The sequence below is a fragment of the Malus domestica genome, chromosome 17, assembly GCF_042453785.1.
Source record: "Malus domestica chromosome 17, GDT2T_hap1".
NCBI lineage: Eukaryota > Viridiplantae > Streptophyta > Magnoliopsida > Rosales > Rosaceae > Malus > Malus domestica.
The window spans coordinates 16,055,303-16,071,696 of NC_091677.1; the positions used below are offsets into that span (position 1 = coordinate 16,055,303).

General features: G+C 39.3%; 1 protein-coding gene across 1 annotated transcript; it reads right to left on the minus strand.

The window, feature by feature from the left end:
• Nucleotides 1-3,338: 3,338 nt before the first annotated feature.
• LOC103405424 (uncharacterized) lies at nucleotides 3,339-8,229 on the minus strand. The gene has a single exon (XM_029097215.2). It carries the CDS (start codon nucleotides 7,267-7,269, stop codon nucleotides 3,469-3,471), a length of 3,801 nt encoding a protein of 1,266 aa, XP_028953048.2. The 5' UTR covers nucleotides 7,270-8,229; the 3' UTR covers nucleotides 3,339-3,468.
• Nucleotides 8,230-16,394: the final 8,165 nt, after the last annotated feature.

Below are 16,394 nucleotides of genomic sequence, written 5' to 3' on the forward strand. Positions count from 1 at the left end.
TATGATGTTGCAATTGCACTCAAACCTAAGAGGTAAAATGTAATTTACCCTAATAATTATTACCGACAATAATTTGTGATGCAAATAAATTTCACTTGGTAAATGTAACGTAAAAGCGTGAAGAGAACCATTCTAATGATCAAGATTTTTTCAATGATAAAGAAATTTCTCATTTACATTGACGAGAAGAATTCAACTTCTAACTTTTTTATTTTTAGAATAAACAAATACATTGCTCATACTTAGTGTTTTATATGAAGTTCAAAGAAAAAACAGTAGCAAGGAATCTATTAAATTTGAACAATTACTTGTCATAAAAGAGGGAATTGAGTATCCTTTTCCTAGGGATCATCGTCGGATTCTTTTCCTAAGGATCGTAGTCGGTTTCTTTTCCTAGGGATCCTAGGGATTTTGTGATCGTGACCGTTTATCATACATCGTGCGGTCAGTTTTCTTTAGGTATTATTTATATTTATTTTTAAAATTTAAATTTTGAAATGATTTTTGACCGCATGATGTACGATGAATGATCGCGATTACTATCACGGAATCCCTAGGATCCTTACGAAAAGGATTTGGCGAGGATCCTTTTCCATAAAAGAGGGTTGGAACCAAGAATTCAAATCACAAAACTCATAACTACCTTTTATTTGAAAACTCCAAACAATTCTTAATCATTATCAGAGCATCTTAAATAGGCTCTCTAAATGAGTTTTTAACTAAAATTTAAAGAGGATTTAAAAAAATACATCATCGATCACAGTCCTTATCCTGCATCTAAAATAAAAAACCTCGATGCAACAAGCAACGCAGAATCAAAAGAGGTTTTGATTCCTCGATGACACATTAAGTGACGCAGGATCAAGTGCTAAGGCCATCAATTTCAAAGAGTGAAAATGTGCTCTTAAAAAAACATGATTGGAGATACTCTCACTGTCTTATTGCTCCATACACTTGTCTATTTTAGAGGGGAAGAGATCCTCTCTAGATCTCTCCCACCAAATCCACCCAATCCATTAATTCGGGCTATTGAAATTTGATCAAATGACTACAAACAGAAGGTTCCTTTAAAAGTTATAATAATTGTAGCCGTTGGATCAAATTTCAATTACCCGGATTAATGGATTTGGTGGCTTTGACGGGAGAGATCCGGAGATGATCTCTTCCCATTTTAGAGGACAACCACTTGGCTACTTGAGGAGGAAAACTGTCACCTTCATGTATAGTCAGCATCCTCACTTTCTGTTTACTATTATTGTATTTTGATTTTCTTCACCTTACTAGTATAATCTTACGCAAACAACCTTAGTAATCAAATAGTAATTTTTGCTTTGAATAGAAAATGATAATTAATAAATATAGTCAATGACAAATTCACTTTCATAACATAGTTGAAATCACTCGCTAAGCTAGCCATTTGTGTGGCTAGTTTTGTAGTTTTCAACATTAATTTTAGAGAAAATTACATTTTACACCTTTAAGTTTGAGTGTTGTAGAATAAAATACCGAAAGTTAGCATATTTTACACCCTCAATTAGTTTTTTGCCTTCCTTTCCCTCAATCTTAGCAACCAAACGTTTCCGTAAGTAAAAAGCAAATTCTTCAAAGAAGCACAAATGTTAATCAGATTCTTCGACGCAAAAACATTAGTTTACACTAAAACATTAAACAAATTCTTCCACTTACTGCTGCTCACTTTCACTCTCTCCCATTCCCAACCCACCAAACCTCAACAAGATCCAACTCTTTCCCACCAACCTGCAAATTTAAACAAAGAGAGTTCATTTTCTGGCAGTGTTTCGTCTGCAACATCTGGGGTGATAATTAAAGATTATAAAATTATAATTAAATCTAACTTATAATTCTTAAAATAATTTCCAAGACTATTCGGTACTGCTTTCCAAAAGTTTTGCAATCTCAATGAACTAAGAAATAATCATAAAATAATGTGATTTATTCGTTTATGCAGGTAAACGCAGGATATTAAGGGTGCGTTTGGTACGTGGGACGGGACGGGACGGAACGGGACGAGGCGTTCCGTCCCGCGTTTGGTGCGCCAAAAATGGGTGGAACGGGCTGTTCCACGGGACAGATTTTGGGTGTTTTTGCGTCCCACCTCCCCCCCTGGAACGGGTTTGTTCCACGTCTGTGGAACGCAATGTTTTACCATTTTAAGACAAATATACCCCATGTCTTTTTCAAAAATTACACCTTCATTCCGTCCCGTTCCGTTCCGTCCCGTCCCGTCCCGTCCCGTTCCGTCCCGTCCCGTCCCGTCCCGTTCCGTTCCGTCTGCGTACCAAACGCACCCTAAGGTCACCGTTAAAATACCTCGATAGGATCCAAAGAAGGAAGTAACGTGATGTATAAAAAAATTATAGATGACAGGTGAAGTTGTCTAAAGATGATTTTCAAGGACATATATAGTGGAGATTAGATCATATAAACTTCGAACAAAAATAGTAAGGATTAAGGCTTAGTTCAGTCAGTTCATCTTTAATTGATTTCTTCATCAACATTGGCCATCAGGTAAACCATTACTCAAACCAATAAAAAAAAAAAAATGTATACAAAGCTCCTATCAAAATTAAAATATTGTAATAAAGAGGAACTTCAAGATAATCTCACTTGGGCACTTTCCATAACCAAGAAAAAAAACTACTTTGTTAGAATAGAATTTAATATATGAAAACACCAATTACCAAATCAATTTAAAAAAAAAATAGGTTTAAATTTGAAACGCCAGGTTCCTTGCTTGTAACCACAAATCAATTTCAAAACTCATGAGTCAGGTTTAAATTCAAATCAATTTACAATGTACCAAATGTGCAGTGTGCACAAGACACCATTGATAAAAAAGTACACGTGTTATATAAGTTATTCTTGTAGGGCAAAGATAATTTTCGTCGAATAGGCAAAATGCTGTCAAAAAAAGGAAACGACATCACATGCGCCCCACAGGAGCATTTTTTACATTTTAATGTGAGGGCCCCAAAAAAAAAACAGAGAAGAGAAGAAACATGGCAATCTACATTATATTTATCTAAACTGCCATTATATTTATCTAAACTACAGAAAGAAGGATTCAAACTCGGAAGTATTTATCTAAACTACAGAGATTCAAACTCGAAAGCTCATGTACATGAGCGAATACTTTTATCCAACTAAATGACACGACACTTTATTTTTAACATATATTTATGAATAATTATTTTTCCTATATGGGGCAATTGGTTTTTATTAGTACAACTACAATTTGAAGTATTCTCACCGCACTAGAATCGCAGAAAATCGAAAAGAACGCAAAATCCTGCGATCGAACGAGTTTTTAAAACGAGTTTCAGCAACAATACCACAATTTTACTGATTTAGAAGAGAATACAACAACTAAGAAGTAAATCGGCAAAGCATGGTAAACCATAATCAGCAGCTCCATTCCTAAATCCGGTCGGCCACAGCAGCAGCCGCTCATACAAACATCATTAGCTCGGGCCGGGTATATACGTTATGTTCCTCATCCTCGAGCATCGGGTACGATGCAACAAGAGCATCTTGAGCTCCGATATACAGTGAGTTGTAAATCTTCCAGTACACCTCTCTAACCTTCCTAGCAGGATGGAACAGCCCCTGGAGACAGTAGTTGAGCACAACCGCAGCACCTAACGCCACTCTCATCCCTTCAATCGCTTCCATGACCGCGTTGATAACGTGCGGGGATGTCTCAAATATGTTTGGCCAGACGTAGTTCAGCAAGTGGACCAAAGCATCCTCGCATCCCAATCCCGCTACTCCCAGAGCCATGTGCTTGACAGCAGAAGCAGCAGTTTGCCTGTGAACCAGATCTCTATCCATGAGGGCATCCTCTAGCAGCGGGGTCACTGCATAGATATAGTCCTTTCCCATTTCACCGATGTACTCAAACAAGAACGAAAGGGATTTCAAAACACCATTCTGCACATTAAGCTCTGGAACACGATACTCATTCATCAGGGCCGGAAGAACTGTGAAAGGCGAACAGGTTTCAGCTACTATTGCGATTGCCACAGTGGTGCAAACACGGTTCTGACGCTCCTGCACTTTGAGATTGTTCAATAGAGTTGCGAGGACATCTTGTGGACCAATGGCTTTGGCAATGTACCCAAAAGTATTCACTGTAGCTCGCCGGATACCCTTCTTATGAGCCTTGAGCATCTCAAGAAGCTCAAAACAGATCCTCATCCACTCCCTTGCGGGAACAAACTCAGCACCGCGATCAGCAATACGACCGACAAGGTCAATACAGTTCTCCTGGACTTTCTCATGCCTATTCTTCAAAATTGGTGTCAACCTGGGAAGCAAATCCTTTATAGGAGGGGTCATCTTTGTCATACCAATAACATTCACAATTGCCTTCAGCGCTCCCAGAATTGATCCCAAAACTTCTGGATACTCTTCTCCCAAATACTCATACAAGACAACACCAAGATGACCCATCAGTTGCTCCTCTTGGCACTGCTTCATAACAACAGCAATTCTAGAAATAAGATCTGCAGCTTGCTGTCTGACCTTTGCACTCTTGTTATTCAAACGCCACTTAATGGTACCACAAATCTGAGGAAGGTAAGGTTTTACCCTTAGACCAAGAGAATTCACAACCGCACCGAATCCATTAAGCATCACATTTGCATCATCACTCGTCTGCTCTTGGAAAGCATAAAGGATACCATCAATGAGAAGCTCCTCCAACCGAGCATCAATGTCAGATGCACCCAAGTTCACAACCACCTTCTCGATTGTCTCCATAACCATTCTCCTATAAGGTTCACTCTCATCTTTGAGATCCTCAACAATTCTCCCAACTATATCAGCAACACCCACTTTGTTTGCTATCTCCACAGTTGTTTCCACCAATTGCCTGTAGTTTCTCCTATCCAAAGCCATCCTTCTAACCCAGAAGTTTTTGAAGAACTCAGGAAGAATATCACTTCTTATATACTCAGGCTCTACACCTTCTGTACTCACACACTGTTTGACAACTTTGAGCACAATTTTCTTCATCTCTTCATCGGGAGACTGGAACTCTCTAATCAAAACAACCATCACTTCCTTTGTATAGTAACTGGCATACATTGCATCCATAAGGGGAATAATAAAACCAATTGCCTTCAAGAAGGCAGCCAAAACCTTTCCACGGTGAGACCTAATACCCTTCCACAATGGCTTCAACACAGAGTCAAAGCTCTCAATACCATATGGGGCAGCAGCCTCAGCGAGAGCAGCAAGAGATAAAGCAGTAATTGTACGAACCTTCTGATTTTCATCACTCAGACCATTCTCAATAATTTCCACAAGAGACCTCAAGTGGGGAAGTACAGCACACCCGATCAAAATGGCAATCTGCTGAACAATCTTGATACCAGTGTGCCGTGCTTGCCAAGACTTCTTGCTCTGACACACGGCTTTCAAAAATGGCAACAGTGCAGGTATACCAAGTGCAGAAGCAACAACACTAAAAGCTCTGGCAGTAGTGTTCCTAACATATTCATCAATGTTATCAATATCCGGACGCATGGCTGCAATCATAGTAGCCAAACCAGCTGCTTTACTAAGATTGGAGATAATTTCTCTCCCTTCAACACGCGCATAATAGTCTTCATCAATCAACAAAGGTTCAATAACAACAAGAATTTTATGCACATAAGGACGTACCAACTCATCCAATTTATAAAGCACTCGATCAATTACCTTAACCAAAAGATGCCTCTCTTGGTCTTCCAAAGTGGGTTGCATAAGCAGAGGCAAAATGCGGTTAAACAAGGGGCCAGCACCAAACTCACGAGCCTTATCCGTAAGCTGCCTCAACGCTGTCTTTCTCTGCTGTGGTGTTCCATTCTTAACTTTAAGCAAAAGCTTCATAATCTTCCGCTCTTTCTGCTCATCAGGTGACAATTCCTCCTCCTCATCTTCATTCAGCAACGCCCCAAAGTACTGATAGTCCTCGGGCTTCATAAACGGTAACCCACCAGGCAACTCCTTAGGCACATCAAACTGCTGCCCACGATTCTCTTCCGGAATAGAATACATAGGAGTCCCCATTGGAGTCGGGGTAGCCAGAAGCTTCCTCGCCGGAGTCCTAATCGGCACATAAGAAGACGGTGGGTCCAAAACTTTATACCCTTCTTGAGGAAACATAGCATCCAGCTCTTCATCAGTCAATGGTCTATTCCTCTCTTCAATATCCTTCTCCCACCTCAATAGATTATACTGCTCTGGCGTAATGGCTCCCCTCACATTAATAGCCCCGGGGGTTGGGGTGGCAAGTTCAACTCCACCTACAGGGGTCACACCAGGTGTATAGGCAGCAGCAGGGGTTGCCACAGCCATTGGGGTCGCACTGCCCATTGAGGCAGGGGTCTCATCCCACCTTGACCTCTGCCGTTTCGGTGTCGGTGTGGCCATCCCAGGAAGCTTCGGAGTCGCATCCCAAGCCATCCCAGCAGGGGTGGCACCGGGAGTGACAGCACCAGCTGGAGTAGCATCCGAATCTGCCACCCGCCCCGGAGTGGGTGTCTCATCCCAGCGGTTCCTCCTCCCCAGTGATGGAGTCGAATCCGAAACCCTCCCTGGCGTCGGAGTTGCGTCCCACTTTCCTGGCGTCGTATCCGGCAAGTCCCAATCCGACGTTTTTGCCTTCTTGCCCCCACCATCACCATCCTGAGACTGGTCCCACCGATTCCTCCTCTTTTGAGGCACCGCCTCAGCAGTAGCAGGCTTATCCTCCTTTTCCGGCGGCGCCTCCTCTTTCTCCTTCATCTTCTTAGCAATAAGCTTCAGAGTCTCATCCTTCTCCCTCTTCAGGGCTTCCTCCCTCATCACATCGGCATAAGTCCTCACCGACGGGTCCGGAGTCTTCTCCCCGGACGCAAACGGGTCGTGCCGCTCAGGCGATATGATACGGTTCAACCTCCGCTGTCGATAATCATCCTCCCTATCGATAATCCTCTGCGGCTTCTTGAACCCCAAATCCTCATCGGCGTCGCCGCCTCTCGGCCTCTCGTTCAGCACCGACTTGGGGGCCGTGTACGACGCCGCCATCCTCCGAGCAATTTCATTGTCCATGGCCTCCGCGTTGTCATCGTCGTCGTTCACAGGGATGGACGAGACGTATGCGCCCTTGTCGGTGCCGCCGTAGAGGTCTGTGTCGAAGGTGACGGAGGTGAGGGAGGCCAATTGCTTCTCCATCCTCTTCCTCTCTTCCTGCGTCTTCTCTATCTCGTCGTCGGACGCCATGACTAGGGTTTTGGTATCGAGAATTTAGTACCAGGATTTGAGCTGGGATTGAGATTTTAATTCAGGAATTTAGGGTTTTTGGGTACTCAATTTACTGACTTTGAATCTTATTCGGGAGATTTCCCCGATTCCATTAGTAGATCGGATCTCCGTATAAATTAGGGGTTTGCATTTCGGGTATGCGATGGGCTTGGGTTTTCCTTTTGTGGCCCAGTAAAAGAAAATAAACCGACATGCACAAATCCATTGGAATAAGGATTGAATATCCCTTTGTTTACGGGTGGGGAATGGAATGACAGGAATGGGAATTGCATTCATTCCAATTGATTCATGTGTTTACTAAAATTGTGTGTGGGGCTCACAAAAAAATAAGGAATCAGATTCATGATTTGCCTGGAATCAAATTACCAACCAATAGGTGGTATTTGGATTCCGGAAGAAAAGCTCAACCCGGAATCAGTTTTTTCTACCCAACATACCCTTATCTCCTTCTGTCGTCTCCGGTAGCACAGCACCCACTTTGCTGGCAATTGGTTATCGAACCGGCAGTTTAGTGCAACCTGCAATTTCTTTCCAGGCAGTGAGTTGATTTAAAACTGCACAATGAAAGTCATCGGGATTGAACTAGCCTTCAGGTTTCAATTTTCAAATCCTGATGGAACCAGCCTTTGAAAATCCCTTTGGAACCAGGTTTCAAGTTTCAAATCCCATATGCTCTTCCTTATGAGTTCATTCCCTTTGAAAATCCTGATGGATCCAGCCTTCAGGTTTCAAACCAAAACCCAGTGAAGAAGCAGACATAAGAGAAAGACTGAGACAGAGGACCAATATAATAAATAAATATTTGGAATTAATTAGTTATTTGGAAGAAGAAGAATCACAAGAAGAAGAAAGAATAATCAGAAGAATCAGAAGGGAAGGAGATGAGGATTTTTAAGGGGCGAGGAGAGGGGGGGGGGGGGGGGGCAGGCGTTCGTAGAATTTGTATACGGTGGGGGATTTTTATATGGTAAATAAAGACTTTTTAAGATAAATAATTGTATTAGTGTCATATATACAAAATAATTGTGTTATTAAAGACTTCTTATATGGTAATTAAAGGCTTTTTTTGGTATTATTAATTAGTTAAATAAAATTTAGGAAAAATTAGGTTCTCATCCTTCATTTTGCTACTCCATTGATTAAAATATTATTCCTTTTCAATTTTTTATCAAGGTCCTTGGAGAAATAATATCATTAATTATTTCAATAATAAAATATATTTTTTATTTCAAAATATATTCATTTAATGTTAAAAATGTTACAATTAGTATATTTATATTTATAACTAAATTTTTTTATCATATATTTTTAGTTTTAGTTTGTACCCATTTTTAATTTGTACCAATTTTTTTTTCAATTTTAATTTGTACCCATATATTAAATTCTTTTTTTTCCCATATTTTTAAAGTTTATTTGTATTTGTACCCATATATATATATATATATATATATATATATTCTTTTTTACTTTTTATTTTGCTAAATGTACCCATGCTAATTATATGTACCCATTCATGTATAACTTTTTAATGTTAAAATATACTCATTCTTAAATATACCAATTTTTTATATGTAAAATGTACCCTTTTTTTTTTATATAAAATCTATTCAATTTTTTTTTCTAATCCTTTTTTAAACTAATATGGGTACATTCTTTTTTCTTTGATTTTAAAATGTATCCATGTCAAGTTTAATCCAAGAAATTTACTAATGTTGTTAAGCCTAATATCTTTTTTTTTTTTGGTCATTTTGAAGAATGTACACCAAGTTTTGATACAATAATATTTTTGGTTAATTTTGATGAATGTACCCATGTTTATATATAGACACACACACACACACAATAGTATATTTATATTTTAATATTTTTAATCCCACAAATTATGGTTTTTTATTTAAAATCTCATTTATATAATCAACTAAAATTTCTAATTTTTAATTTAAAAAATATAGTAACGTACATAGAAATAAATTATCACATTAATTTCAGGGACCTCGATCAAAAATTAAAAACCAACAAGGTTTCAATCAAAGAATATTCATAGCTAAGGACCGCATTCAAAGTCTCCCTAAAATTTATATCTATTTTGTACAAGGGTATTTTAGTAATCAAACTGCTTTTGATTCCGATTCATGTGAATTGGTAAACAGCAATATAGAAAATACATCATTAGCACTCTGATCCCATACAGTTTTAGTAAACAACTTCAACAAGAATCTGATTCTGATTCCACCTCATTTCAATTCCTCCCCAATTCAATTCCTCATCAATTCAATTCCCTTTAATCTGATTACGAATTAGTAAACGCACCCTTAGTTTATTGTTGTAACAAGTTGTTGTCAAAGTTGGAATGGGGAAAAAGTCTGAGTTCCCGCCTATCAGATTACTTTTGACTACCACTTGAGTCGAGTTCTCGCTCAACCATCTCGACTTGCCACCACAAAATCAAGTTAGTTACTCGCACGTGTTCTTACATCAAAGTTACGTATTGACACGCCTCGATCCCTATATTCCCTGAATACCAGGATAGGCACGTGCTGGCTGATACCCGAAGGTGACGAAAGTCACTTATTGAATGCAAATGCTGAGACCAAGGAATTGATAATGTTTATAAATGTAAAAGAATAAAGAATATGCATTTAAGGAACATGTTTAGAGCACACATCTAATCTAGAACACTAAAAAAATTAATATAAAAATTGGTTGAACAAAGGAGTGGGTCCTACACCGAGATGACTCGAAGATGCCGATGCGGAAATGTTTAGATGCCGGGATTGTATGCCTCATACGTTGTGTCTTAATCTTCGTTTCTAAGACCTGAATGGGGGCGCAAAACAAAGGTGAGTGGACCAAGTTCATATATACAATAATAATAAAACAGTTATCAAGATACTAACCCCCACAGTTTATATAAAGAAAACCACTAGCATAATAAGTGATAATTTTACTGAAAACCCTAGCGTGCCAAAAACATCTCAAAAGACATATCGCGGAAATCAAAATATCAAACGTCTCACAGATCGTCTGGTAGCATGATGTACTGCTAGTAAGATCACTGAATAAATATACCTCCCGGCCCTATGCCAGCACTGTGGTCTCTGTGCCTGTAGCCAGAGATTACCAACTCCCGGCCCAATGCCTGCTCCGTGTCCCTCAGCCCGTAGCTAGAGAGTATTTTTCCTAGCCTATTTGCCAACACCAGATCCTCGCCTTAGGCGGTATAGTGTCCACTAGTACGCACAAATAGTTACGTCTCTCATAAATAACCACTTCATAGTATAAAGCCATCCATGGTCTATACTATAAAGAGGGGTTTCTAAAACATGTTCTAGCATCCTATCGTCATCCATCAGATAGTCTACCAGTTCATGTTTTTTTTTTTTATAGAAAATACGATATATTAAAATATAGCTCAATATAGGCCAACAATTAATTCCTCACAAAAAACGAGACGATAAACAGCATATTCCATAAACATGTTTAACATAAAATTAGTTCATAAACTCGTAAGGCATGCATTTCATTTATGCAAATTTTAGAAGGGGTCCACTCACAGATACTCAGTAGTAGCAGAGTTGTGCGGAAAAGGATTAAGAAAATCCCCACTAGCAACTTCACCTAAGCACAAAAATGTACAATTTATCAAACTACCCAACTATAGAATTTCAAGAAATGGAAATGGGTCTTGGGTTTGGATCCGAATTAGGGTTTATGTTTAGGTTAAATAGGGTTAGGACCTATTGGGTTTTGGGTTTGAATAGTTTAAGAACAAAAAGGGTGGTTTGGGCTTGAGCCCAAACCCACACAACACACACATACACACGCTAGCACATACACACATGCACGACACAACACACACACACGGCACAACACACACATACACACGTGCACCACACACACTCACACACACTCACCAAAAACATATTGAGGGGAGGAGAAGTCGAATCCACCTCGGATTCGATGACTTTTGCTCAGAAACTGCAGAGCAGTATGGGGGACTTGCATTCATCAAAAACAAAGGTTTCCACTTGAATTTCCATCACCAAAACCTCATAAATATACATAAGAACTAACCCAGATGCACTGCAGCAGGTTTTGGGAAGAGATGGACCTTGAACTCGTTGGAGTTCATCCTCATTCTCTTGTCGGATTCTGGAAACAATAAATAAGGAACATGCATGTTAGTTCTTATTAATTTCTAGCCAAAAACCACATGCAAGAAGGAGATTAGTCACCAGGGATGTTTTTCAGAGGAGTCTGTGCACTTCCAGTCACAAACTTGCCAGAGTTTGCTCGGAGAAGACCACCGAAATCTGAGCTCCACCTTAGGAAGCTCGGGGCTCTCGGAGCTCACAAGTTCAAACCTTTCCTCATCGCTGATCACACATACAAAGGTATAAATAGACTCCCTAGGCCATGGTGATGCAGGAAATAAGGGTTTGGGGTGGGGTTGAGTGACGGAGAATGGCAAAGGTGGTGTCTCTCGGTACTAGAAAGAGAACAAAGAGATAGAGTTAAGAGTTAGAGAGAGAAAGTTTCTGAAAATGGGAAGGCATGTCACGGGGTGGGGGAAAGTGAAGAAAAAAATGGGGAGTTAGGGTGCTGCCAAGTGGCATCTAGGGAATGAAAGAGAAAATAAAGAATAAAAATATTTGATTTCAATAAAACTTTGGGAATTTATAAAATTACATATAAATTCGGGGGTGGGGTTTAACATGTATTCACTCCAGTTATCTTGTACTTTAGATTTATTGGACTTGTTTTGAACCTTAAATTCTTGAGTGTTTTCTTAGCCTTCTTGGCATAGCTATTCGCTAAATTCGAGAGAAATTTTCAATGAATCAGCTCGTTTAGGCGTTGTGAATCACATTGTTCCGGTTTTTGGGGTATCGTCACTTTTGTACCTCATAGTGATGTGCGTTTCACTTCTAAGTCTTGTGAAATTTTCTTGAAGGCCTTGAGTACTAAGTTGTTTGTCTTGTATCACATTTTTATTCGTAGACAGTTGGATAGTCTGAACGAACTATCTTGACCTTGGAAGCCGTGTTGTGTTATTTTGATTTGTGGTTTTTGAATGATTAGAATTTGTACCGACCTCTTTTGGAGTAGTTACAACGATAATTTTTATTTTCAGTTTGAGTATGGCACTATTTGAAACTTGGTTTGATAGATTCTATTGGCAGCACTGGTTGGACAGTGGAGTTCTATGAATTGGTTTTTGGATGTTTGATTTCTTTTCGTTATGGGAAACTATGTGCTTATGTTGTTGTCAACTTGGGTTTGGACAAATTGGTATGTTTGCACCCTTAGGAAATTACTACTTGCTTATTGAGACAACTATGTGTTGTCGATATCGTGGGTGGCCGACTGTGATATCGATGGCTTATTCGTTGGGTTCGTTAAGCAAGTGGATTGGTAGACATGTCTACAATAGTTGTTATTGTTTAGTTATTGTTGGGGTATGTGACGTTACAAATGCTTGGGCGAGACCTACTTTCATTTTCGATTTTGATTTTCAGTACAAGTATTTTGATTTACCCTATATTAGTTATATATATTGTATTTTTGACGTTACAGATATTTGGTCGAGTCATTTCCACTTTCATTGGTAAGTTCAGTATGAGTTTTTCAACCTTTATGTTAGTACATATATATTTTGACGTTATCGTTTTATACATGTTATTATATATTTTCGACATTATATCTTTATAAAGTATGTTTCTACTTTTATACTGATGGGGGAAGAATGAATGCGCATGGAGGCATCAAAGAGAAACCATTGCAACCCGCTTTTGACTGTGTGACATATTCTCTTTGATGCAACCACTCTGACTTGATTTATTCTTTATACATATATTCCTTCATATCTTCGAGTATTTATGTATAGTAAGTTATTTCAAATTTCGAGATGAATTTTATTTTAACGGGGGTAGATTGTAACAACGCGTCCCGAATAATCTCACGGATTTTAGAACGGAAAGGCGTTATGATAATTTCATTAGAGTTGGGATAGATATTTTGAAAAAGCTACTATTTGGGTGTTAAATGGTGTGCCAAGTGGGGCCCACTTTCTTTTTTGTCCCCCGACCCACTTGTACTTCTCTCTTTCCCCTCCCCGTGACAACTCTCGGACCACTCACTCTTTCCATCTTTTTCCCTCCTTACATCCAATTTCCCTTGAACACCACACACACACACACACATACACCCATTCCCTCCGTCGAACACCATCACCCACCACCATCGTTGGGCCTTGCTCCCTCTATCTCTCTCTCTTTCTCTCTCTCTCTCTCTCTCTCTCTCTCTCTCTCTCTCTCTCTCTCCCTCCCTCATTCTCTGTGAAGCACAGAGACCACCCAACATGCTTAGCACACCCATTCGCCGACATATGCTACTTTTCCGACTTGGTAAGCTTTTAAACCCATTTTCTTCATCCTTCCTTCGTCTCGAGTTGAAGACTAACTCCCTTGTACATGTGCTGGACACTAAATATGAAAAAACCTACTCGGGGAAACTTCCCTAGTTTCCGGCGAGGAACCCGTAGCTTGCACCTTGTTCCTTGGGCTTCATTTTGGTATATTACGTGATAGGTTTTAGGTGGGTTTTGGGGTTGAACGAAGCTGGAAAGGCTCTAGCTTTCTTCTTCCTCGAAACGGCCAACTCGTCCTGGAAACAGGTCAAACCCGACTCGGAAACCCTAGATCGGCCCAACTCGTTGAGCCATGGAACCCTGCCCAATTGGCAAGCCTAACCCCAATAATCTTGAAAACCAAATCCATTAGCCCAAACCCGAAACCCTTTAGCCCAGTAACCTGCCTATCCCAAAACCCTGGCCAACGCGTGGGTGGCGCGTGAAGCACACACGCCTTTACTGGAGGTACTATGGCAGCGCCTGCGACTTTTTCCTCCTTAGGTTTTTCGACGTCCTGAATGCATTTCCGACATTCATTTTCCCAAATTCAATCGTTGTAGTATAGTGTTATTAATTGGTACCTTTATGTGCTTAGGTGCTTTTGTTTATGGTATTTTTGTCCTTTCTTATTTGCACGGCTCTTCGACGACGAAGTATTTGTGAGTGGAGCCTCTCTAAAAATGCATACATGAAAGCATGATTTTATGGTTATGTTATATGAAACGTTTATGAGTAAATTAGATTTACACTTTATGAAATATCATGCTCTATCGAAAAACTGTTCATTGAGACATTTATGATATGATGTTTGTATTAAGCTCCGATGATATATATATATATATATATATATATATATATATATATATATATATATATATATTGGAAAGATTATGTTCATGATTTTATGTGCTTACTTAGTGGTTATCCATATTATGAGCCTACGGGCGATTGATACTTATATTTGGCTTTAGTCGGGTGATGTAGTGGCTTTGGTTGGAAGATATTCATATATTTGGCTTCGGTCGGGTGATGTAGTGGCTTTGGTCGATTATGATAACACTACTAAGCACATTATATATGATATATGTTTTATGAAAGGTTTTATGGCATGCTAGGGTTTCAGAAAACCTATTACTTACTATGTTATTGAGTTTTCATAAACTTTGGGGGTTATTAGATTAGTAAATAATTGTTTCATTACTACTTACATATCAACTTGGTCCACTTATATTTTGTTTTGCGGGCCTCAGGACTTAGATTCGAGGCGTACAATCTCGGCATCAAGGCACTCCCGCATTAGCATCTTTGAGTCCTCTTGATGTAGGACTTATTCCTTTGTTCATTCAATTTTATATTATTCCTTTTTAGTGTCTTGGATTAGTTGTATGCTCTAAACACATTCCACAATTGCATATTCATTATAATTAAATTTATAAGTTTCATTTATGTTAGTTATTTGTTTTTAGTTCCCATGCATTCTTTTATAGCTTCGTTACCTTCAAGTGTCGGCCAGCATGTGCATACCCTGGTGTTTGGAAGATATCAGGGTCAGGCATGTCAATTTGGTATCAGAGCATGGTTTGTTCAGAGTATACTTAGGATCTTTTGTTACTACAGTAGTGTGTTGGTCATAACATTATTTGGATGTCACGACTTCTGTATTTGGTGTCATTCAGCACAGTTGTGCGAACCTTTCTCTGTTTGATTTGTCACATTTTATTTGAAATACAAGAATTCGTGTTGGGATTGTGCCTCATCAGTGACGAAATGGATTGTTGGACGACTTTCAACAGTGGACCGATACTTTGCAACATGCGTCCCCTAGGAATTGCGAGCATAGTCGGTTTTACATTGAAATGACCTGAATTAAAAATCTAAGTAAGAGGAAGTCTGGTTAAGACCAGCTGAAGACCCAAGATGGCGATGCTACTCTGCAACATGCGTTCCTTAGGAATTGTGGGCAAAGTAGGATCTACATAAGAGTATTGGGAAATGGAAAAATCTTAGTAGTATGAGTTGGTTCAGACCAACTAGAGGTTCGAAACGGTGATGCTACTCTGCAACATGCATTCCCTACAAATGGCGGATAGAGTCGTATCTACATAGGAATGTTGTGAAACAAAAATTTTTTGATGGTATACATTGGATAAGACCAGTTTGAGATTTGAAACGGTGATGTTACTCTGTGACATGCGGTCCTTAAGAATGGCGGGCAAAGTCACATCTATATGGAAATTGCTCGAAACATCTGAAGTTCGCGTTGGAAAGTAAGCATTAGTCGTTGTGAAGTTTAGTAAGTGTTAGTTTGGTGGGATCGAATCAATGTCCTCTGACTTGTTCCCGCTGAGGAAATTCGTGTGGATCCTTAGAACAATTCTCGATGATTGTTCTATCGATAATCTTTTTGCTTACTCCAACAACAAGGTCAAGTTCACTAATCTTTGCTGTTAGCTATACACCAAATTCTTCGAGCGTTGGCTTTGTTAAAAATTATATACTTTTCTTGGGAGATTCTTTGGTAGCAGATGATATTTTCATCAGTTTCCAAAAGGGGTTACGACTTTTGGAAATTGAAAATCCTTACAAGGTATTGTGAAGTATGAAATACCCTTAGTTTTGTCCATTTCTATTAGCAGTTCTTAACTATTCTTTGAGCTTAGCCCTATTTCCT